Below are 26,217 nucleotides of genomic sequence, written 5' to 3'. Positions count from 1 at the left end.
GTCATGCATCAATGGCCCTAAATGCGAAAGTGACAGCACCCAGTTCCTAAAGGATAAGGAGTGTCCACATTGCCAGGTAAGCCCTGTTCAGCAATTTGAGGGGAGGAACTTCCCTGGTGGTGCAGTGGTTAAGAATCCGCCTGCCAACGCAGGAGACATGGATTCAATCCCTGGTCCAGGAAGATCCTACATGCCACAGAGCAACTAAGCCCGTGAACCACAACTCCAGAGCCCACGTGCCACAACTACTGAAGCCCACACGGCTAGAGCCCACGCTCCGCAACAAGAGAAGCCACCGCAATGAGAAGCCCGCGTGCAGCAACAAAGACCCAATGCAGCCAAAAATAAATAAATTTATTAAAAAAAAAAGAAAAAGAAATTTGAGGGGAGTTTTCAGTAACACCGAATGATATTTCAGACACATTAATTTGCACAAAGGAAACTGCCTCCAATATCCCCTGAGCCTGATTTGCTGACTGTACTAAGCACCTTCAAAGAAGGAATCTCCTCCCTTCAACCCTGGTGTCTGCCCCAAGTATACCCTCCTCTAGACCCCAAACCTCTCATGTGCTCTCATTTACCTCCACAGAACGGTTTTGAGGGGAGGGATGCTGCAAGACATCATGGCAGAAAGATCAAGAAAGCAAGAATGCCGAGGGTTCTTCCCAGAGAGCTAGTTATTTAAAAGATAATGAAATGGACAAACCTATAATGAGATTCACAAAGAAGAAAGAGAAATTACCCAAGTAAACAATATTAAGACAAAAAAGCAGAACATACCTAAAGATAACAGAAGAGAACTTTTAAAAATCACAAAAAATACTATATAATTTTCTGCAGATAATGTTAACTTTAAAGGGTATACTTTATTTACTACGCATTGTATCTATTTATAATACACAATTTGGTAAATTTTGATAGATGTATATATCTATGACCCCACCTCTACAAATAAGATAAAGAATATTTCCAACTCTCCCCACAAGTTTCTTATGCTTCTTTATGCAGATAACTTTGAAATAGAAGATTTGCCATCAACTACAACTTTATAAAAATATTTAAATTATAAAGTTGAATCAAGGAAAAAAATAGAATGAATAGTCCAGTAACCATTAAAGTAGTTGAATCAGTAGACAGAATCTTCCCCTATCCTCAAAATTAAAGACTCCACGCCTAGATGGTTTTCTAGGGAACTTTAACCAAACCTTCTAGCAACAGAATTTTCTGAGATAAAACTATTCCAGACTCTAGAAAGAGAATAAAAGCAATCTAAGTCACCTCTGGGTCATCTTACTTGCTATTAAAATTTAAAAAGGACTGTCTAAGAAAAGAAAATCATAGACCAAGCTCACCTATTAATATGGAGGGAAAAGTTCTTCGAAATCAGAAAATTAAACCCAGCAACACATACAAACAACTTTTTAAAATGAGTTTCTGGGGATGTCAGTGTATCAATGACACAGCAGTTAAAACTACTCTAACTGCCTCCCGTTCACATTAAAGCTTCCTCTGGGATGATCATCAAATACAAACCAGTTCATGCTACGCCCCTACTTAAAACCCTTTATCACCTCTCCTGCTAGCTCTACCTCCCATCTCCCCCTCAGTATATAACACACCTGCACACCTGCTCAGTATGTAATATGAGGGCCTCCGTGAGGTTGCCTCTGCCTCTTCCAAATAGCATTCTTCACTCTACACACTGTGCTCCAGATTATTTGAATGGCAATGGCCTGATCATAGCACACTTTATCACTTCTGTGTCTTTGCCTCCCCAGAAACTCACTGAACCCTTGTACAGTGAGACACCTAATCTACTTTTAAGGCTCAGCTTCAAACCCTACCAGGACTTTTCTGCTCTCTCCCGATTCCCACCCACCCCCCACTAAAGTAGAACTGACCACTCTTTCCCACTGAACCCAGGATCTAATTCTTTTTAAGCCTTCATAATATATCATATTCACTTGCTATCTCTCTCTTCCTGGACTGTCCACTTCCTTCAGGCAAGGATTGTGTCCTTCCCCTTAGTGCCCCTGGCTTCTGGCATTTAGGGAGCTTAATGAATGAACTAACCTAAGTAGAGGGAGTTTGCTGGTAATGTGTAATTTTCCAGTAGTTAACCCAATATTTAGTAACTGTTGAATGAAAGGTGTTAGTTATTTCATATTGTAAGACTTTGGGTGTTGTCACTCTGTGGGCACCACGACCACAATTCTGTTCACAATTATGGCTATAAAGTTTATTCTTGTAATAAATAAAACACGTGACACTAATCCAAAGTAGATGGTCTAGGAAAATGGATGGAAAACAGCCCCAGAGAGAGAAAGAATACAAAGACCACACACACACTAGAAAACTTAAAAATCTAATTGAGTAGAAGAGCAAAGGGAATGGGATCTAACAGACCACTGTCATCATATATATTTCAAAGACAGCAAAATAAAGATTGAATCCAATGTTCCAACTCCTGGGGGTGACTAACTGCTACACCAAGGACAGCAAATGTCTCCAGTTGTAAACAAGGCTTCACAACACTTAACCTTCAGCAAAACACCACCCCTTTGTATGTACAAGTAGGAGAAAATGTAACAAGTAAGAAATCACATCATGAACACTGAGGGAACAAAAGAAAATGAAACTTTTTTTCTCTAGGCACAAACTTCAAGCTGTCACATTAAAATAAAATATAAGCTGAAAGTAGTTTAAGTAAGAATGTGTCTGCTGCCACATCTTAGAAGGAGATCAGATCATACAGGAATACAGGCAAGTTCATAGCTTCTATGTTTGGCCTCCAGAATTGCTCATTCTTGTGTAATTATATGTCAATCAAGGCCATCTTTCCTGCCATGCACTTATTCCCTGAGGGCCTGGACCCTCCTGTCCTATTTATCTCCTCTCCCTATCCCCAGTTCCTTGCACACTTCCAGCCACCAAGAACGCACTCGGGTATTCAAGGAATCATAATATGAGGGGGGTTAAAGAGATTTACACTGGTGAGTTTGTCTTATTTGTTAGAGAAAAGTTAACTATTCTCTAAAAATGGAAATAAATAAATCAATGGCAAACAGAACTACCAAAAAAAACAAAAAACCCACACGCTGGTCCCAAGCAGTCTTCTTCTTCTGGCCACAGCAGACATTGCTGCCAAATAACCGGTCCTACTTTTTTCCAGGCAGCGTGGAGCAAGGCTTTTTACAATGGATAAGATGGAAACAGTGCCAGCAAACCCTAGGTTCCCCAGAGAAGAGCTGGGCAGTAATTTAAGCTCTTCTGAAAAAAGCAAGGCCAAATACTAAGGCATTCATTCAGTCGCTGAGCAAATATTTATCAAGTACCCTGCTCGTATGAGGTATCGTGCAGGGCACCAGAGGCTCTAAGTACCTGTGATTGACATAACGCTGGCCAGATGGCCATCATGCAAGAGTGTGCCACTACTTCCTTTGTGGCACTGTTCCTAATCAGCCAATTTTAATGGATTTCTGCATCACCAAGGACATGCTTAAAATAACAGAATGAATGGAGTTCCATAACAGAACCCTAGGATACCAAAAATGTCTCTGTCTCTGTACTTTAGTTGCTAAAATACTTTTAGCTTTGGCCCCACCCATGAAATTTAGAAAGGTTTTTAGAATTTGAGCTCCTTCAAGGTAGGAATAGTGTTTGCTTATTTGTTTCTCTGCATAGATTTTGTTATAGACCAGCAAATAGTCATTCATCTATTCACTCATTCATTTATTCATGTACTGAGCACCTCCTATGTGCCTGACATTGTTGATGTACTGGGTATACTATGGTGAGCTAAAGAGTTCCTTCCAAATGGGGGAGAGAAGACATTAAATAACAAGGACAATAAAAAAGCAAATCAGGGCTTCCCTGGTGGCGCAGTGGTTGAGAGTCCGCCTGCCGATGCAGGGGACACGGGTTCGTGCCCCGGTTCGGGAGGGAAGATCCCACATGCCGCGGAGCGGCTGGGCCCGTGAGCCATGGCCGCTGAGCCTGCGCGTCCGGAGCCTGTGCTCCGCAACAGGAGAGGCCGCAACAGCGAGAGGCCCGCGTACAGCAAAAAAAAAAAAAAAAAAAAAAGCAAATCAATAAATGACCACAGTTTCAGGGTATGGTAAGTATAAGAAATAATATAAAGTGATGGGTTGGCTGGTGACTAAGGAAGGGAAGAGGAGCTACTTGACATTGGATTTTAGGAAAGGCTTGTCTGAGAAGGTTAATCTGAGCTGAGACCTAAAGAACACAGAGGAGCCAGTCCCAGGCAGACTGGCGGGAAAGGCTGGTGCAGAGGCAGACACAAGCCAGGTGTGTTCAAGGACCCAGAAAAAGCCTGTGTGGCTGGAGCATGGGGATTGAGGAGGGCCAGAGGCTTGAGATAAGCCCCCAACTTGGAGCAAGGCAGAGCCCAGCACCATCTTCTCAGGGCACGCACCCACCCAGCATCTATCCTGCTCCCCACACCATGCTGGGCTCTGAGGACAGAAAGATGTCTATGACACAGTCCAGGCTTCTGAGGGGCTCCGAGCTCAGTGACAGGTATAAGAACAAACAATCCAAGGAAAAAGTAGAACTTGTGAGAGCACTTTGCACCATCAGAATCCAGATAAGGGAAAGTAAACCATCTAGGAAGGGCAGGACGTCAGGGGAAGCTTCTCAGGGATGCTGACATTTGGACTGGTTCTTGAAGAATAAGTGGAAGAGTGAAAGTCAGAGAAGGGGACAAGGGCATTCCAAACAGAGAATTATATCTGCAAAGTGAGAGAAGCTGTGGTGAGGACCTGAAGGTCCAACTGAAGCTGGGGCTAGAAGGAGGAGGGGAGTGGCGGGGGATGTGCTTGATTTTAAGAGCTTGGACCATGATGCTAGAGAGCCCGGGCTTTGGCCAGAAGTAACAGGACATGACAGCTTTGATTTTAGAAGATATCGGTGGCAGCAGTTGTAAAGCGTGAATTGGATGAGCAATCAGCTGGGGGCAAGAAGATCAACTGTGTCAGCTGTTGCAACAGTCCAAGCAAGAAAGTGGGGTAGAACTGGAATTATGGTGCTGGAAGAGAAAGACAGCTCTCTGACTTACAGGTAGAAGGAGAAAGAGCACAAACAAGGGCAGGATGTAAGAGTCAGTCCAGCATAAATCTAAGCGCTTGAGTCTGACCTGAATATGGCTTTTGCTGTGTCTTCTTAATTCCTTTATTTCATTGGCTCCTTTATTAAAGCTCATACTTCGTGCTGAAGGATTTAGTACTCTCTTTCTCTTTCCCCTTACACCTTCCAAGGGGATTATCTATTAATCCAAATGCTGATGGTCCTTCATTTCCCTTACAAAAAATAGCCCTATTCTATAACAGGATCTTCGCTGCAACTAGATGAGCATTTTAAATACAGCCTGAGAAGAAAATGATTCTCAGCACTCTCTAGATTCCATGTTTATCGCATGAGTCTTTACTATGTTTTATGTTCATGGAATTTAGCGTCAAAAGCAATGGACATCAAAGTGAGGTGAAAAAATAAACACAGAGCATCTCATCTTATTTGTTCCTTCATTCAGGGAGTACGAAGCAGAAAGCACGGTGCTGGGTGCTTCTTAAACACACGTAAGGATCAATTATGTGGAAGTTTAAATTCTGGTGGGAGATATCCAATGCATAAATAATGATAATATGAAATTAAATGTGGTATGTGGCATAAGAAAAATAATAGAATATTGTAGTATTTAAAAAGGAGTGATTAATTCTCGTTGGTGTAACCATGGTGGCTTAATAAAGTCGGAGATATTTGACCTGGGGCTCAGTTCAAAAGGTATTCAGGTGGGAGAAATTTCATAAAGATGAGGGCTGGGGGGATGTGAGGCGCAGAGCGAATGTTCAGTTTGGCTGGAGCACACGCTGTGTGTAAGGAATCAGCCAGAGATGAGGCTGGACGGGGCTGAGGTCTGAATGCCCTGCCGAGCGGTGCACGGTGCACAGCAGACCGAAGGGAGGCTCTGAACAGGAGCTGGAATGATCAGAGAGTGAGTCTTAAGGTGATTAATCTTGGCAGTGGTAGATAAGACAGATTAGATGGTAGAGAGATTGGAAACCGTTTAGGAGGCTATTGAAATAGTCTAGGGCAGCAGTAATGAGAGTCTGAAATGAAAGTAGACGCCATGGAACAGAAAATGAAAGCATGGATTCAAGAGGTCTTAGCAAAAGACTCTCAAGTCATTCAGTTTTTCCAGAAGCAAGGGAATGTCATGTAGGGTATTTTTGGTCCACTGCTAAATCACATTAACTATTTTTAAAGAAAGATAAAAATCTCATTACATGATTTTAGAATGTAGTAGTGTCCCAATAGTACTGAATTGGTTTCTGGGTACTTTCGAGTTTTCAAATTCTACTAATAATGTTATCTTTAAAAGATTTCCCCAGTTTTTACATAAGGCTTTTAATTAAAGAAGTAATACATACACAAGGTACATTTCCAAACAGTACACAGTGGTCTATGAAACGAAACCCCTTCTCTCCTCTAAGAGCCTCTGTCCAGTATTCTCGAGGCAACCACTTCTATCATTTTCTAAGATGTTGTTCAAAAATTTTCTACGCATTTAGAAGCTTAAATACATACTTATGAGGGGGGTGATCTAAGATGGTGGTGTACAAAGATCCTGAGCTCACCTCCTCCCACAGACACACCAAATCTAAAGCTACATATGGAACGAGTGTTGAAAAAGAGCTAATAATTAGCTGACCAACTGGAGGCACAACAAAGGATAAAAGGGCCTCATGGTGGGAGATGCAGAGGGTCAGTCCCACCAAAAACTCCATGCCCCTGTGCAGAGACCTCCACCAGGGAGGAATCTCATAGGTCCAGAGCTACACCCTGAGGAGCAAGGTATTTGTGCCCCACGTTGGGCACCCCAACCCTAGGGACCTGCACTGACACGAGGTCCCCAAAACATCTGGCTTTGGAAACCTAAGGGGCTTATGTCCAGGGCACCCAGGGCGGTGTAGAGACCTGAGATACTCCTTTGAAAGGACTTGCACACTGTCTCGCTCATCCCAGGACCCAGTACAAAGGCAGCAGTTAGAGAAGTGCCTGGACTATATGTGAAGGAGGTTCATTTGCTAATCTTAAAGCATCTGCTGGAGGGGCAGGGACAAGTGGGGACTTTCTTTGGGGACAGAGGCATGGGTGAGCACCGTTTTTGCACTCTCCCTATACCTTGCTAGTGCAGGTGGGCACACACAAGCATAGCCTTGCTATAGCCTTGGGTGTGCCCCATTCCCAGCGCTCTTGCTCTCCCTCGCTAGAGGCAAGGGTGTGCCCTTCCCCCAATGCTCTTCCCTGCTGGGGGTGAGCACAGTCCACACAGGGGGCGCTCCTTGATTGTCTGGCCCTGGTGGCCAGAGGGGCTTGCATTTCTGGGCCCCAAAGGACTGTGACAATCAGAGAAACAGTTCTGTGCAGGCTATCACCCCCCGGGGCACTGCACAGACAGCAGACTAAAATCATCCCCAGTCTTCCTGTGAAAAAGGTCCATTTCCTTGTCTTGGAGCTGCAACCTGAGGGACAGGCTACAGGTTTGTTACACCTCTAGGGGCTACAGAGGAGCTCGCAGGGAACGTAGGCAGGGAGATACCATCCTTCAGCCCTCCCTTGGCCTCGCCACAACTTACTGGTACCTCCCCAGAGTTTATTCATTCATGTGAAACCCTGATTTTTGCAAACTGTCACGCAGGAACATGTTCAGATCTGGTCTGGAAGTCAGCAGGGTTTATAATTGTGGACCCACAGGGCTGCATGGATTTGCATACTTTAAAAGCTGCTGCCTGAAGAGCTGGCTTCTAATCAGCCTAAAACCAGGTGCTGACTGAGATCCCTCTTATTGGAACACTGCTGGGTCTTCACACACTGTCCACAACTGGGATTTATCAAGTATTAACCAGGCTACTTAGACAATCACAAGGGTTCAGGAGTCCACCAAGAGCTGGGGAAAGGTTGAACAATAAGGTTCATCTCCTACACGTGGTCACTTCATCAAGACTGGGAGAGGCACCTGTTTTGCTTAATTCATAGAAACAAACACAGAGAGTCAAGCAGAATGAGGAAACAGAGGAGTGTATTCCAAATGAAAGAACAAGACAAAACCCCAGAAAAAGACCCATTAAAATGGAGATACAGAGAATAGATTGGTGGTTACCAGAGGAGAAGGTTACCAGAGGAAGGGGGTGGGCAAAATTGGTGAAGTAGGTCAATTGTACAGTGACAGACGGTAACTAGACTTAACAGTGGTGATCACTTTGTAGTGCATACAAATAGCAAATTGTGTTGTACACCTGAAACTTATGTAATGTTAGCTACCAATTTTACCTCAATATGAAAATAGAAAGAAGAAAAATACATATAGTCTCTTCCTCCATCTTTTGACCCAATATGTTCCCTCCCATTCTCCCCTTTGATTTTTTTCCTTTCTGCTTCCGTAATGCTTTCTCTAGTACAGAGTTTCTCAACTCATTGCTCTAGAAATTTTGGGCTGGATAATTCTTTGTCATGGAAGCTGTCTTGTGCAGTGTAGATCACAGGGATGTAGAAGCATCCCTGGCCTCCACCCAGTAGATGGCAGTAGCTCTCCCTAATTGTGACAACCAAAAAGGTCTCCAGCTATTGTCAAATGTTCCCTGAAGGGCAATATTGTCCTGGTTAAGAACCACTACTGCAATAATACATTTCTATCACTCTTCCTTTTATTAAATCCAGCTGTTTATGTCTTTCTCCCCACGAGTCTATGTGCTTCTTCAGAACAGGTAGGATATCTTAGTTATTTCTTCATTTTTATGACCTAGTACTTTGCTCACACTATCTGCCTCACAAAGAGTTGTTAAATGAAAGGAATAGACATGGCATTGAATAGAATTAATCTGTATATCCTAAACACCATGAAAATTCTCACTAAAGTAGAAAGTAATAACCAAATACATGCTAATAATTTTCCTGGGTACTTGTGGGGTTACTGAGTGTCATAAACACTTTAATCATCAAGGTTTTCATGTAATTTGGGGAGGCAAAGAAGTATACATGTGAACAGGACACCAATCATGTAAGGCAGAGCATATGGTGCCCCAAAATGATGCAGGAAATAAAGGCTATTGAATCTAGAGGAAGCAGAGAGGAAAATTTTATAGCTGTGTCACTAGAAAGTTCTTGAATGAATGATTCGTAAAGTAATGTATATATTTGTGTATATGTGTGTGTGTGAGTGAAAGAGAGAGAGAGAAAGAGAATGAAGACTGTATCGGTTGAGGTAGCTGGCATGCCGGGACTTCTAAGACTGTGGCAAAACTAGAAATTTAAGAATCAAAGAATTCCCACTGAAAACTTGAGAAGCTGGTTTTAGATCAGTTATCCTGAAGACCTGAACTGGGTAGTGTTTGAGGATGACCAGGTACTGGGAATGCAGCTGTGAGCAAGATGCTGGGAAGGATTCAGTTCTGATGGAGGTTTGATCAAAGAGCAAAGACTTTCTGCTATAGACTCTATGAACTCTGAAAGAGCCTAGTGTGATTTCAAATCTGCACTCATATGTACATTTATGCTCTACTCTGTCTGTACATAGTAAAAGCAATTAAATATTACCTTATAAACCTTCCAGATATTTCAAAAAAGTTGACCTACACTGACCACAATAATTGATTTGCCACTGCAGTGATACTCCTTCAGGACTGAAAAGCAGTAAATATTCTATGTGTGTGAGATAACTGCCTAAATGTTTGGGTGACACACTGAGGAATCTCTAATCAAACTGAAAATAGAGCCATGGTAAGAAAGCAAAATATAATTATTTAGTTGGAATTTGGCCAATATAGCATTCTTTGAATTCCTAAGGAAAGGAGTATAAGAATTTTAAATTATCCTGTGCTTGAACCACAAATATATATATATATTTCTGCCTCAAGTACAATGTACCCATTACCCTTTGAACCTCCACTTATTCTACCTTCATGGCTCACATCCAAGCTCCTAGGGCTCTGAACTCTTGTTTTATCTTGATATCAATCTGTCTTTATCTCATCAGAAAACATACTGTTTATTCCCCATGTTCTATAGAAATGATGAAAATTATCATTAGCTAAACTAACTAAATCTGACACTCACAGGTACCTTAATTCAATACGTGTCTTGGGATTAGCTGCTTTAAAAATATTTCCTAAAGGATTTTACATTTCTAAGTACTTTAATGTTCCTAGTATGTTAAGATTTTTATCCTGACCAAATTAGGGCATCTGAATCAAATAATTTAACTGGTTGTTTTCCCTTGGGATATTTTAAATAAATTACTCAACACCCAATATGTCAAGTATATTTTGAAGCTACTTCTTCAAAACCACTGTTTTTTATTGAAGACTTAAGATAATATTTACATCATCTCGCAGGTGTTCTTTTTAAAAGCATCTAGTTCTCACAGCAGGCACTCATTCATCCTCTCTTCCTTCTTTCTTTCCCATATGATTTATTATATCCGGACATACTGAGATATTCAATCAACACATTTATTGATTATCTGCTCTACAAGGCATTCTGTCAGATGTGATTGGGAATTCAAAGATGCATAAGACAGGTCTTCTGGAGAATATAATCTGCTATCAAAGATAGACATGGAGCAGAATAATACAAACAATGTTGTGACTGTATGTATAGTTTTGCTTGTAGAAGTTAAATATATTTCTTATATTTATCTGGCAACTGATAACTATATTTTACCTCAGAACTCCTTAATAAATAGAGGTTTCACCACCATCATTTTAAAAAAACTTTATGGAATAACATTTTTTTTAAATTGGTGTTTATTTCCTACCAGACAAGGCTGTCAAATTTGCATTTTTGATGAAAACTTCAGTTATTCCAAGAGCCTTCAGAACATGTTTTAAATCAATTTCCTGTTCCACTGTGAACCTGGAGAACACAGAGGGGAAAAAGTATTTAGTTACAGCATTTTAAAAGTATTTAGTTACAGCCTTTAAAAAGTATTTAGTTACAGCATCCTCCTACCTGGGACAGGAATAAAATGTTAGATATGTTGATTTTTAAAAGTCTGTTTTATAGAGGGCAAATTATACTAAAACTGGATTTTAACTATAAGTAGTATTTGATTGTTATTGTAAAAAAAAGGGAGCATCGAAAAGAATAACGTAACAGAATAGTATTAAATTGTTAAGTAGGAAGCCAGATTGGTCTTAATATGGAATCTCTCCCAATGAGATTGTATCAAACCAATGAATTGTATCACGCATCTTTTCGGTGAAAGATATGGACCGAGCATGGCTGTATTAACAAGTGAAGTTTTTAAAAGCAAAGGCTTTTATTACTTTTTTATAAAAAGTGAAAAACTGGTTAGAACTAAATGTTTCCTTTTTTAAAAGATGTTGCCTCCTAATCAATACAGATCATAAATATAAGTTTTTAGGCAATGGGCTGTGTCCTTAAAAAAGCTAAGTCTGTAATAGTCACTAAACATTACTTTAGCATCATTTCTGATGTCTGGTTTTAAGAAGAATGAAAAGAGAATGATTGCTATAAACAAGACTCAGACACCAAGAGGAATAATCAGGGGAAAACCAACAGATGAGTAAAAGTATAACAAACATAGTAGACTAAGTACTAAATTTTATCTATTTTAAAATAGATACTATTTAAGTACTATTTAAAAATAAGTACTATTTTTATCTTACACTTTAACTTGCACCTAACAGTTTATTTTGTTTTCCACAAAAAGCGGATATTGACTGTGAAAGTAGAAAAGGGGGATGAGTAGGGAAATACATTGGAGAATATATTCAGTGACTTGAATGAATTCTTAAAGTGTTTTCTCTGTGTGCTTTGTTATTTATTTGTTTGTTTATTGGTCACATATGTAGCTTACTATATAATAGGAACTGTTCCAACAATATAAAACAGATTAATATAACAAAAACAGATTAATTTAAATATCACTACAGCTCTTTGAGGTAGGTATTATTATCCTCAGTTAATATTTGAAGAAACTGAGCAGCAGAGAGATGGAATAACTTGACCAAGTTCATACAGCTAGTAAGTGGCGGAGTTGGGATATGGATCCAGGTTGTAGTATATATATCCTGATCTACCTAAAATAAGAAAGTGAAGGAAGATTTCAGTAAGGGTTCTTTTTACTTCTTAAAAGCAGCTTGGTTTGTTTCACACTTTTTAGGCTGTTTAGGTGACAATGATATTTTAGCTAGATTGAATTTGGGCAAATTATCTAATTTCTGAACCTTGGTTTTGGCATACGGAAAATGGCAATAATAATGCCTACTTCACAGTATTGTTGAAGGGATTAAATAAGTTTTCTAAACATCTTAGGGTGATGCTGGCTTGTAGGAGGCGTGCAGTAAAGGGCAGATATGTTAATAGTACTTACCGTATTGCAGTTATGTGTAACATTCACATTATTATTGACGTTAAGGTGTTGAATATTTGCATTTTAGTAGTGGTGGAGTAATTTGATTAAATAGGTATACTAATCTCTGCTACTTTAACTGTAAATTTGTCAGATCTAGTGTTTTTTTCATTTTAATATTTGTAGTATCTGGCATAAGACCACATACGTAGGGTGAAGTGAAATAAAATCTAGGTGCCCACAAGAGTGTTTGTTTAAAGTTGAAGACAAGATGTAAACAATTTCTACTTATCCATTCCTTGTCTTTGTTCCTTATCAAACTATTAAAAAATAACTATTATCCATATACTCTCTTTCCTCTTTAAATAGGCTAATATTAATATAAGTAATCATTATCATCTCCCATATACTGAGTGTTTACTATGTCCCAGGCACTATGCAAATCCTTTTATCTCTAGTATCTCATTTAATCATCCCTGTGATAATCTCACACAATCCTATGAGACAGGTATTGTTACCTCTATTCCACAGAAGAACAAACTGAAGTTCAGTAAAGCTAAACAACTTCCCTAATCACACAGCTAGTAGGTGGCAGAATAAAGATATGAACTGAGATCTTTCTGACTGCGAAGTCCTCCCACCCTTAATCACTAAAATTCCCACAATGGCTTATTTAAAAACAAACAAACTACAGGAAGATTTTACATTTCATCCACTGATTTTAAAAATAAAAAGCCACAATGCTACTTTTTTAAAACCAAAAGTCATGGCTGTTTTTGTAAAGGCATTTGATGTAATCTTGTATTTGCAATTTTCTATCTGAATAAATTAAAGAGGTATGCAGAGGGCAGAAGCATCGGAGACTAAGCAGGGATGGTGTGGAGCAAGTGTTACAAATGAACAAATATATATTACACATATAAATTTAATTTTTTTTTTTTTTTTTTTTTTTGGTGTACGTGGGCCTCTCACTGTTGTGGCCTCTCCCGTTGCGGAGCACAGGCTCCGGACAGGCAGGATATGGGGAGGGGGAAGGGTGAGCTTTGACAGGGCGAGAGAGAGTCATGGACATATACACACTAACAAACGTAGTAAGGTAGATAGCTAGTGGGAAGCAGCCGCATGGCACAGGGATATTAGCTCGGTGCTTTGTGACAGCCTGGAGGGGTGGGATAGGGAGAGTGGGAGGGAGGGAGACGCAAGAGGGAAGACATATGGGAACATACGTATATGTATAACTGATTCACTTTGTTATAAAGCAGAAACTAACACACCATTGTAAAGGAATTATACCCCAATAAAGATGTTAAAAAAAAAAAAAAGAAAAAGAAAAAAAAATATATATATATTACACATAAGGAGATTTATAAAAATGTGTAAGAATTAATCAAATTCTTTGAAGAAAAACCTAATAAAAGCACTCATGATAAAAAATAAAATCAGATGGCTTATGCACTGGTTTTCTTTAACAGACATGAAACTGAAGTGCTTTATGAGTAGACAGTCACTTCAAAATAGCAGGATGGTTTCTGGTTACAAAATAGAGAACACTTATCCTTTGATTTCTAGTACTCTGATCACAAATGAAAAACCTAAGACTACAAAGGAAAGAGTAGAAAGATACTACAGCCAGGTACATCTGCATTCCAAGTATTAGAGATTTCATTTTTATTTTATCAATAGAAAGATCTTTTTATACCTAAGCTGTATCAGTAAGACTGAAAAGTAAGAATATACAATGAAGAGGGTAATTTCATTAGAACCAAGTTTAAAAAAATCCTACTTAGAGAAGAGTATATAAAAGATTGATTAACAAAAGATAAATACTAGGACTTAAAAATAAACAATAATAGTAATATTAGATAATAATTATATGATGCTTACTTTATGGCAGGTATCATTCTAAAGTGCTTTTTAGATATTTTACATATATTATATATATATATATATATAATATACTTTTACATATTAGCCAAACTATTTTTTCTACCATGGATAAATTGGAAGAATATTTGGCAATCTCATTTAAATCTTGGAGATGTATGACTGTGCATAAATCTTGTGGTATTTCACTGGATTTGGTGGTATCACATAGAGATAGCAATCTGACCCTCTTCTGAATAGATTCTTGTATTTTCGATAAAAATACAATTTCAATTCAGCATCTGATTCCTGTAGGATTTACTGTTCAGGGGAAAAAATATTAATACAAAAGTAATTGCCTTTCCCCCCTCTCCCTCCCCCCAAGTACCCTATGCCTCTTAAGGGAAAGTATTTTAAAGCAACTTGTATAAAATCTGGTATAATAGAAAGTAAAAGTACCTGTGAAGTAGGACAAGAATGTGGTCAAATTCAGAAATGCACAGTTGCATTTTTAGAGTAATGTCTCCATGTGAAAAAACTATACAAACCCTTTAAGACAGACACTTGAGTAAAGCTGGAGCACAACTATTAGAAAACTTTTACCTTTGCTAAAATTGAGTCACATAAATCACTTCCTTCACTGAACATTGGTGGGTCCTAATGCTGTAAAATGGAGGGGTGAATAGTTCCCATTGATTATTACCAAAACATTGGTATTCGGAAACAGTCAATCTCTTAAAAAGGGACACCAAATTTATCTTATCTAGCTACTTAGCCTCCCACTCTATGCATTAGCCATGCAGAAGGAGAATTCATGGAACTCCTGCAGAAACGGATACATGGTAATTAACCATGCCTAGTTTAGTAACAGGCATTAATATGAGCAAGCAAGCTAAACTCTTTCATAATTGAAGAGTATCTCTTAGAGAATGAAAATTTAATTTTCTTCTGCTGCCGCATTCAGTTTCTCAGTGGACAGGACCCGATGGCCACATTTTCTAGTGAATGTGGTTGAATTACAATATGTGATACTTAATAAACATTCCTTTAGAATTCTTTTAAAATACTCTTAAATAACTTTGCATCCCTACAGAATTAAGGCATTTGGAGATGCTGCAGTCAATTCATAGAATTTAATAAAAGAAGCATTAACTCTCTACTGAATTTCTCATATTATCAAAAAGAATTCCTTATAAAAATGCAAGGGAAAAATACAAAATTAATGATAAAAGGTCACTGGATGAAGGTTTAAATCTGATTTAGTTATTTACATGTAATTATTAATATTTAAAAGCAAATTGTTCTTTTAGAGTTAAGATATATTGTTCATATATTAAATATGTAGATGTCAATTATCATATATTAAAAAAAAAAACCTGGTTTTGTATGTTAGATATTCATTGGCTACCTCTCCTTGAGAATAGACTTAACAGTGAAATCTTTCTACATAAATGTATTGTCATGGTAAGTTATGCAAGCTAAATATCTTAGCTAAAAAGAAAAAACCATTTGGATTATGATTACCTTAATTTTTATATGTAGACCGAGAAGTATATGGCTATATATTATGAACTACATTAACATAATGCATCAATATATGCATATTTCTAGCCAAAAATGTCTACAGTTCCAAATAGCTCTCCTTCATTAACATAATGTAGCAGACATCAGCAAAGTTTTGGAAAAATAAGCATTCATATAAGATGTAATTTTAAATGACAATTCCTGAAATTAGAATAAATATGAATGAGTCAATGAGGTTTTAGTAATTCAATTTTTTTTTTTTTTTTTTTTTTGCGGTACGCGGGCCTCTCACTGTTGTGGCCTCTCCCGTTGTGGAGCACAGGCTCTGGACCCGCAGGCTCAGTGGCCATGGCTCACGGGCCCAGCCGCTCCACGGCATGTGGGATCCTCCCGGACCGGGGCACGAATCCGTGTCCCCTGCATCGGCAGGCGGACTCTCAACCACTGTGCCACCAGGGAAGCCAAGTAATTCAATTTTAGTACTAATATCTTATTTATCACCCTTCAATATTCATACTAATTAATCATATTTGTGTAATTTTCTTACATGGAATGAATATTGGAACTCTACTTCCACATACACACACACGCACATGTTTATTGGCTGTTTGCGTGTTTTGTTTTCTAGCCTGGAATTTATACATTATGTTTATAAATTTGTTGTTTGGTTTGCTGGTCCAGCTCCCCTATTACGTTTTAAAGTATTCAAGGGCAGAATAATATCGTCGGTTGGGTTTGATTTTGCAAACACACTGTAGATAAGAGAGAGAACTGACTTTACCCTAGAAGAATTTACAGAAGGAAAGTAAGACCTACAAAAAAGGTAATTTGGTTGTGGGGTGGTAATGTAAATGTACTGTCATAACAGGGAGGTGCATAAGTGAGGCAAAGTGAGGGTCACCTGCTCCATAATGCGGTTCATGGAAGGCTTCCTAGAAGAACTAGTGCCAGACCTGTACCCTGAAGGCTAGGTAAATATCTGGCAAAGGTATGTGAGGAGGGCATTTTAGGCCAATGCAAAAACATACATAAAGGGCTTCCCTGGTGGCACAGTGGTTGAGAGTCTGCCTGCTGATGCAGGGGACACGGGTTCGTGACCCGGTCTGGGAAGATCCCACATGCCGCGGAGCGGCTGGGCCCGTGAGCCATGGCCACTGAGCCTGCGCGTCCGGAGCCTGTGCTCCGCAAGGGGAGAGGCCACAACAGTGAGAGGCCCGCGTACCGCAAAACAAAAAAAACAACAACAACAAAAAAACCATACATAAAGACCCTGAGGCATAAAAGAGCCTATGGTGTCTGTGGCATAACTACAAGCACAGGGATAGTACCTACTACAAAAAGTTGAACGTGGTGAGTGGCCCGAGATAGGGTCGAGGAAGTGGATGGTAGTCAGAACATCAAGGCCCTGCACGGAGTATTTTAAGCTTCTTCCTGCTTATTTATGGTTGCATCTTGGCACCTAGCCCATGACTTGCTTGCACTTCTTCCAACAAAGTAGAAGATTCTTTTTTCTCCAGCTATTATCAATTTAAATATGAATGAAATACAGAAGACTGTAGATGCAAATGATATTCAGAGACAATCTATTGAAAAATCTTCTAAAATGAAGCTAAGAATATTGATTCATATCTGAAACTAGGTCTTGATAAGTAGTATAGAATGGTCAATGAGTCAGCCTGTGTCTCTGAGCAGGACTGAATGAGTATGAAAGAATACTTTTTAAAAGATGGAGGAGGTGGAGGAAGAGAAAGAAGAGGAGGAAGACAAGAGCAACACAAGACAAAATTCAACAGCAGTGGCGAGAGTTTCTCTGCGTCAGAACCTTCATTGATACCTTCCCTCCATGCTATCAGAGGGAGTCACACAGGAACCTCTCACCTGGGGAGGTACACTTCCACTTTTTGCTTCTTCACAGAGTTTGCCCATTCTTCAATTAGCTGTGCTTTGACCAATGGCTCCAGAGTGGCCAGTGGAACTTCCTGTCTGGACAAGACCAGCATCATACTTATCTCATCCCCCTCATAGGGTATTTCCAGGACTTGGTAGATACCACCAGCTTCATTGGAGCCATCACTAAATTCCCCTAAAAAGAACAGAAAGGTGATAAAAGGCCCCTATCAAGGCTTCACTAAAATGTTTACATTTGTTATAACTTTCTTCCAAAATAGTGTGTAGACTATAAAAAATTCGGGCCTCTGAGAAGAAGAGGGTTTATTTTAAAGTAAGCCCTGAAATTCAAGTGAATCCTCAGCCCTACAGAATTTATTTTATTTTAGGATCCCCAGAATTGTTTCACATTTGTCATAGCATGTTCTCTAAACTTACTTTTTATTTTTAAATGAGATATCTCAAATGAATATATTTTAAGGATATCATTTAAAAAATGAAAAGTCATGATTAGAAAAATAAAGCCCTGGATCCAAGTTGGATGTAAATCACATTTACCAATACCCACCTGATTTCTAAGAAGGGGAAAACTGACTACATAATACCTGGTACTCTATTATTACCGCAGCTAAAAGTTTTGAGGCCAAGGTAGCACAGCCAAAGTGAAATCTACTTCATTCGGCAGTAGTTATCCAGAGCATTTGTGGTGATTAAAATCTCCAAATTAGATAATTAGGTAAATTAGGTAATTGGCTTTGTGTTCTATGAACTTAGCTAAGTTGACCAGGCTTTCACTAAAAAAGAAAAAAAAAAAAATGGTCTTTAAAACAAATGGTCCTGCCACTACTTTAAAATTTCCCCCATTTTCAAAACAAACGTAATGCTTTTGTTCTGAATATTTTCATTTAACTGATCTAGGTCCTTTAGATGTCACATTAAACATTTTGGTTCTCAAATAAATAGGTATTTCCCTTTCTTATTTTGACTGTTAATTTGATTAACTGTGATTATAATATTTTAATTTTACTGTGTACCTTTGAATAGAATAAAATATTAGTTCTAACATATACTTAGCTTGCAATTACATTTCTGCTTATGACAATAAATAATTATAGTTCAGTATGGTATGGAGAAAGGATTAGCACCCTAAACTTCTGAAAAGGCCAATGAAATATCCCTGAAAACAATGCCAAGGATGCTGACTTGTATCACAAATTATAGACTCTCAGTAAGTGAAACTATGAATGAATAATTATGCCTGACCAAACACAAGTCTGAAAGCAAAATTTTAAAGGAATGCTTATAATTCAAAAAGTGGGGCTTCCCTGGTGGCGCAGTGGTTGAGAGTCCGCCTGCCGATGCCGGGGAAACGGGTTCGTGCCCCGGTCTGGGAAGATCCCACATGCTGCGGAGCGGCTCGGCCCGTAAGCCATGGCCGCTGAGCCTGCGCGTCCGGAGCCTGTGCTCCGCAACGGGAGAAGCCACAACAGTGAGAGGCCCGCGTACCGCAAAAAAAAACAAAAAAAAACAAAAAAAGTGATGAGGTGTCCAAATCAAGAGCTGGGTGGAACATATGGCTCGCTGAAAACCACCCCAAAGCAAGTGATTTTCTGGAGTGACTCAGAACATTCTGACACAGGTCAGATATTTTCACATGAATAAAGCCACTCTGTAGGTGTAATCAACTTTATAAATTAAGAAACATATTGGAAAACTATCAAAACATAGAATATTCACTCAGGATCTAATTAGAGGCCTGTGAAAATGGGGCCAAGAAAATTGAATTGTAGCCCAAACCAGATTGTTGAGAAATCTGAGTAATGAATATTTCATGTTTTTTTCTTAGAAATTTGTTGATATACTGCAAGAAGAGAGAAATAAAAGCCAAACTGTCTTACCGTAATAAAATTCTCCTTGTTGATACATCATTGGAATTTGGACTTCACTTTCATCATCTTTAGTGAAGGAAAAAGTTCTGGTATTTTCAGGTCTAAATTGTGACTTCCAATTCCCTTTGAAATAAACAGCATTGATGAGGGCCAGATGAGTGATGGAGTCAAAATCCCTTGGGGATACCAAATCTTTCAACAGACCTATTCAGGAAAAAATGAATGGATGAAAATTCATATTAAATTTGAAGGTGAAAGGAAACCAAAAGATTATCAAACTACCATCTAAGAGAGTGCTTGAGATGAACTTTATATCATTATAAAATTTACAATAAAAATTAAAAGTATCTAACTTTCAAAGGAAAAAATATTACACACACACACACACACACACACACACACACACAAATATACTTACAGACTAAGGGCATCTAAAATACCCTTATACACCACCTAAAATAACACTAACTGGTAGCATCTTGACATTTGCACAAACTACAGAACCACATACAACAGAATCTCAGGCTTTACTACTTTCTAGTTGCAATCTTAACACAGATTAAGCATTCAACAGATATTTCTAAGTTTATTCTTGAACAATGTACATGATTAAAATGTCACCCAGTTCAAACTTTTCCCCCATGTACATTGGATATCTATCAGATATAACAACTGCTTTTGATTAGGTGAAAACAGATGAGTAAAAGCCAACTTAACTAATGATACCTTAATTTTTATCACTTATAATGTTCCTTTCTAAATCCATTTTGAAAGACATTGGGACTTTATTAATGGCTGAAGTTGTTTAAGAAGAGTTTGGAAATAAACAGCTTTCAGTAATCCAATCTAATGCAGCTGAATTATTATTCTTATTCTTAGAAAAGACAGGACCAACATTCACTCTGTATTCTCTCATTTTATTAGTCACAGCACTTCTTTAGGTACTTAAGAAGGTGCCTCAGCATTTTGGGGAATATAGGACAAAGGGTATGGGATGATGGTCTTTTGTTGTTGTTCCAGCATAAAATGTATTAGATTAACATTATTTTCGGAGTTTTGACAACATGAATTAATTAATTTAAGGAACAGCCATAGTAATCTACTTTCAATTTGGTCTCATTTTTTTATTCTAATTTCAATTATTTTGTTGGTAAAATCGGAAAATAAAATGGTAAAATATGAAACATTTGGAGAGCTTAAATACATTTTTTTTTTTTTTTTTTGACAGTACGCAGGCCTCTCACTGTTGCGGCCTCTCCCATTGCGGAGCACAGGCTCCAGACGCGCAGGCTCAGCGGCTATGGCTCATGGGCCCAGCCGCTCCGCGGCATGTGGGATCTTCCCGGACCGGGGCACAAACCCGTGTCCCCTGCATCGGCAGGTGGACTCTCAACTACTGCGTCACCAGGGAAGCTCCCTTAAATACATTTTGAAAATATGATTTAGAATTAAAATTTGAAACAAATGCATCCTTTTCTAATTCCTCTCCATTTGTTTGGGCTTAAAATGGGCTGCTCTTTTATTTAAAGGAATCCTGTACAAATTTTTTGATTAGCAATCAAGTTCTGTGGTTTAAAAGCCAACAAATATTTTTAAACTCTCTTACTCTATTTTAATCATATTGTTAAGAGAGCCAGCAACTGTGATTCTAACTAGTATCTAACTTATTAAATGGTCAGCCCAAGCAAAATTCCATACAGTAGTTAAGATTACCATTCAGATGAAACTCACCAACTGGAGAGCACAGATTTCATATTAATTTATCAGTACCAATATTCTATACATGCCAAAAGAATTAACTTTTTCTCAAATATTTATTCATAAACAATGCTTCTAAAATAGGCTGTAATCAGGGCTTCCCTGGTGGCGCAGTGGTTGGGAGTCCACCTGCGGGTGCAGGGGACGTGGCTTCCTGCCCCGGTCCGGGAGGATCCCGCATGCCGCGGAGCGGGTTGGCCTGTGGGCCATGGCCACTGGGCCTGAGCGTCCGGAGCCTGTGCTCTGCGATGGGGGAGGCCGCAGCAGTGAGAGGCCCGCGTACCGCAAAAAAAAATAATAATAATAAATAAAATAAAATAGGCTGTAATCTATACAAAATAATTAGTAGATACTCAACTAAATGCAATCTAACATTCAAAATGTAAAAGGAACAAGGGGACAAATAATTTCAGAAGTAAAAGGGAGTTAAAACTAAGCTATTAGAGAAAGAAAGGAACCAAATGACTTACTATTTGTATTATTCTCCACCCACTTATTGATATGGTTGGCCACAGCTACATTTTGACCGAAGTCCACATGATTGACTTCTGCGTTAAAGTACTTTTTTATCATTTGCAAAAACTCATCATTGATATGAAATCCATTTTGCACAAAGAGGGCATTGGCAATTTTCATCACATACTGACTCTCTTCAGCAGTCACCATGTGAGAAAGATGCTTCAAGAAAGAAAATTCTTCACCTGCAAAATGACAAAAGATAAGTTTATTAGTGGAACAAACACAGTGAAAGATCCTGGAGAGTGGAGGAGCACGAAAACACAGTAAGGGGGATTAATAGAACAGAGGCCCAAAGGAAAAGCACTGGCTTATTCTCCACACTGACATGGTAACTCCGGAGGTTCCAATATTTGTGCTGTTTCTAGATGTTCAAATTAACTTTTTGCAGTTTAGTATTATCAACTGATATTATTTTCATTTTAATTGACTTTCTTGGTAAAATCTATAAAGTAGAGATACTTGGATTGTTTTCTTTCAAAGGACTTAGGTTACTTTAATTAAATGAGTCTTATTTTATGATGATCAGAAATAATCGGTTTCTGTTATCAAGTTTAATTTTCTAGTTTAAAAATCAAAATATTCCTTTAAATTTTACTTTAAGTAGACTTTTTTTAACCTTACAACTAGAAAATCCAATTGAAATTGTTTTAGTTCTCAACTTTTTAATGAGTTAATTCACATGTATATTAGAAACATTAAAATAGAAATTATACATCATTGAAAAGTAATTACAAAATATATTTTGGTTAGAAATTTTCTCCAGTACAAAAATTTTTCATGATAATACAACATTCAAAAAAAAACTCTTGGGACTTCCCGGGTGATGCAGTGGTTAAGAATCCTCCTACCAATGCAGGGGACACAGGTTCAAGCCCTGGTCCAGGAAGATCCCACATGCTGCGGAGCTCTAGAGCCCGCGAGCCACAACTCCTGAGCCCATGTGCCACAGCTACTGAAGCCCACACGCCTAGAGCCTGTGCTCCGCAACAAGAGAAGCCACCACAATGAGAAGCCCGTGCACCACAACAAAGAGTAGCCCCCGCTCACCGCAACTAGAGAAAGCCTGAGTGCAGCAACAAAGACCCAATGCAGGCAAAAGTAAATAAATAAAATAAATAAATTTATTTAAAAAAATTCTTGGATGCCATTTAAATAATGAAGGTACTGTTGATTTTAAGTAAAAATTTCTGATATTCTTAGAGCATAATGGTTTTTTTATAGTACTCATCACAGTTATAATTTCTCATTTATTTATGTGATAATTGATTAATATATGCCTCTCCCTCTAAACTGGAAACTCCAACAGAGCAAGAACCATGTTTGTTTTTGTTTATCATAGTGAGGTTTGTTTAAACAATAATAATAAAAGATATAATTTCCTTGGATTAACTCAGCCAGGGATACAGCTAGGAACTAAGAACTTTCTTGGGTTTCCTAATGGTTCTCTTATCCATATCACCTCAGTGAGACCTCTTTCTTACTCTTTGTAAATACTGCTGCCTCAGGCATAAGGCAACATAACCGAGTTGAATGTTAATGTCAAACCATCTTGAGAAATTAAATCTAAGCACACTTACCATTTTTCAGGCTATCATATCCCATTGAATGACGGATTTCTTTCAGGGTAGACCCTTGGGCCCCAAGTTCCATCATTCCCATTGCAAGGGTGACACTCAGTGGAGAGAAGAGAATATTTTCATCTTCTCCAGTGGCTCGAAGATGGTTATACATATTCACTGACAACTCAGCAATGGTTTCATCAGTGAAAGTGGTCCCTAATGCCAAACTTTGCAGAACCAGCAAAGAGAAGAGTCCAAGGAAAGCCATGTTGGAATAGTTTCAAGCCTGGAGAACAATATTTTACATATTAATTATTAATTACCTCAGAGAAAGGGAGTGAAAGGTAAAAAAAATAATTTCATGGCAAAGTTGTAAGTAAACCAAAAGTTTTTAAACATATGGAATGTTAGTGTCTCTATAAACAAAAAAGCCCATTAAAGGATTTGTTGGAAGATCCTATTAAGTCAATTAATAGTCAAATGAGCGAATAACACTGCTAAGTCCTGAGGATACTCCCAAGAACAAGATAGCCCTGGTCTCACCCTCATGGGGCTGAGTATATATAGATATATATTCAACAATGTTTGGTGAGGCTAATTTATCAATTTGCATAGCTTCATCATGCATATTTCAGTCATGACTTTGAAACAATTCACTCTAGTGTACACTAAACTACACAGGTACAGGACAATTAAGATGAAAACCAAAAGGTATTCACAGGGTTTAAGAGGAATTAGTGAAGTTAGGCATTTGAAAATGCCCCTTTACCCATTTACTACAATTTATGAAATTAATGTACCATGCAACTGGGTTACCAACTAGTGGGGAGAGATCAAACACACATTTGCCAGGAGCCCCAGTTTATTCAGCCCAGGCTGCAGAACCCACAGGAAGTGGTAACTCAGAGAAAAAGCAGATTCGGCACATCCTTGTGTGGTTTTCCTTATTTATTTGTTCCCTATCAGGCTGCTGCCCTCAGTGACCATCTCTGTGCAGGGAGACGTCTCCCTCTTACAACAATGTCCTTTCATTCTTAGACTTACATGACCATTTCAGCTTGCACCAATACTCCAGTGATTTTATTTAAACGACTGTTTCTAAATATCAAGCTCATCTTGTACTTGAACCGTGTTCTCTCGGGAAGAGAAAGCAGTGTCAGTGCCCAGATATCTCAGAATAATATTCCTGCCTTTTGGCACACCAGCATTCCACACACTCTGTCTCCCCACAAACGGTCTGACTGGCACACATTGGGGACAGGATTCCCTCTTTCCTCACATTCTCACGCTTTGTCACTCTAGGCATCTGAAAGGTAAACTGCCGATTCAAACAGTGAAGCAGCTTCCTTGTTCTTGATCTTTTAAAAAAAAAACCATCATTAAAACAACAGGTAAATGGGCATCATCAGAAAATCTACAAACAACAAATGCTGGAGAGGGTGTGGAGAAAAGAGAACCCTCTTGCACTGTTGGTGGGAATGTAAATTGATACAGCCACTATGGAGAACAGTACAGAGGTTCCTTAAAAAACTAAAAATAGAATTACCATATGACCCAGCAATCCCACTACTGGGCATATACCCAGAGAAAACCATAATTCAAGAAGATACATGAACCACAGTGTTCATTGCGACACTATTTACAATAGCCAGGTCGTGGAAGCAACCTAAGTGTCCATCGGCAGACGAATGGATAAAGAAGATGTGGTACATATATACAATGGAATATTACTCAGCCATAAAAAGGAACGAAACTGAGTCATTTGTTGAGACGTGGATGGATCTAAAGACTGTCATACAGAGTGAAGCAAGTCAGAAAGAGAAAAACAAATATCATATATTAACACATATATGTGGAGCCTAGAAAATAGTACAGATGAACCGGTTTGCAAGGCAGAACTAGAGACACAGATGTAGAGAACAAACGTATGGACATCAAGGGGGGAAAGTGGCTGGGGTGGGGGTGGTGGTGGTGGGATGAATTGGGAGATTGGGATTGACATGTATACACTAATATGTATAAAATGGAAAACTAATAAGAACCTGCTATATAAAAATAAAATAAAATTCAAAAACAACCCAGGTAAAATGATATTGAGCAAACACATTTGGAAAATTGTATTTTGTTAGTATGAAGCATCAACAGTCTCCACTACTCAGTTAACAGAGTGCACACATGTTTAACCTAAGAGCAGTGTGTTTCCTACAGGTTTTTGAGTCAGAATGTCCCAATCAGCCCTGTAATATTTCTGATTCCAATTTCAGAAAACTTTGCCTGATCACCTTGCAAGTCCTTCACATTTTCGGGTTCAGTTTCAGGTATCAGTTTTTTGTCTGAGAAGTTCCAAGTCCCCCTGTATCCTGACCCCACTTTTGTATTAAGGTTTAAATAATTCTTGCTTGTTTAGGAAGGTAAAGCTCAGCCTATATGTAAATATGAACTCTCACAATCCACGCTGTGAGGAGGCTGAGAATAGCTCCTGGCGGGAGATGAAGTATGTTGCTGCAGAACAGAGTCTGCAGTGCAGGCAGCATCGGGACAGAAGCCAGATGCCAGAGCACAGCTGTCCTGCTGGTCCGCTGGCTTAGGCCATTGATGGGAGGCTGCTGTGACATTCTCTCTTCCTCTGTCCTCTCCAGGGAAAGTGAAGTGGAAGATATGAGTTTTCTCTCTCTCTCTAGTTTCAGATGGAAGAAATATAGCACGTGCTCTTCTAAGTTGAAAGAGAACTTAAAACATATCCGGTATTTAATACTTAAGATGTAATAGTGTTTAGGGGAACTCTGAAATCCAAGTCTGGTTCAAAAGCCCCTGCTCTTCATCATGA

At 38.8% G+C, this 26,217-nt stretch overlaps 1 protein-coding gene across 2 annotated transcripts in view; it reads right to left on the bottom strand.

Moving 5' to 3' along the window:
- The window catches only part of SERPINI1 (serpin family I member 1), a 68,516-nt gene that overhangs the window by 4,368 nt on the left and 37,931 nt on the right, over positions 1-26,217 (bottom strand). For both annotated transcript variants that reach the window (XM_032630663.1, XM_032630664.1), the window contains exons 2-6: positions 23,409-23,676; positions 21,783-22,013; positions 19,564-19,758; positions 17,657-17,861; positions 10,832-10,929 (exon numbers count right to left, since the gene is read on the bottom strand). In XM_032630663.1, coding sequence (XP_032486554.1) covers positions 10,832-10,929; positions 17,657-17,861; positions 19,564-19,758; positions 21,783-22,013; positions 23,409-23,658 — 979 coding nt within the window. In that variant the 5' untranslated portion in view covers positions 23,659-23,676. The remainder of the gene's footprint in view (positions 1-10,831; positions 10,930-17,656; positions 17,862-19,563; positions 19,759-21,782; positions 22,014-23,408; positions 23,677-26,217) is intronic.

This window comes from Phocoena sinus, chromosome 4 (assembly GCF_008692025.1).
Source record: "Phocoena sinus isolate mPhoSin1 chromosome 4, mPhoSin1.pri, whole genome shotgun sequence".
Classification (NCBI taxonomy): Eukaryota; Metazoa; Chordata; class Mammalia; order Artiodactyla; family Phocoenidae; genus Phocoena; species Phocoena sinus.
Note: the sequence above shows the minus strand (reverse complement) of the source record. Positions and strands in the feature narration are given on the sequence as shown.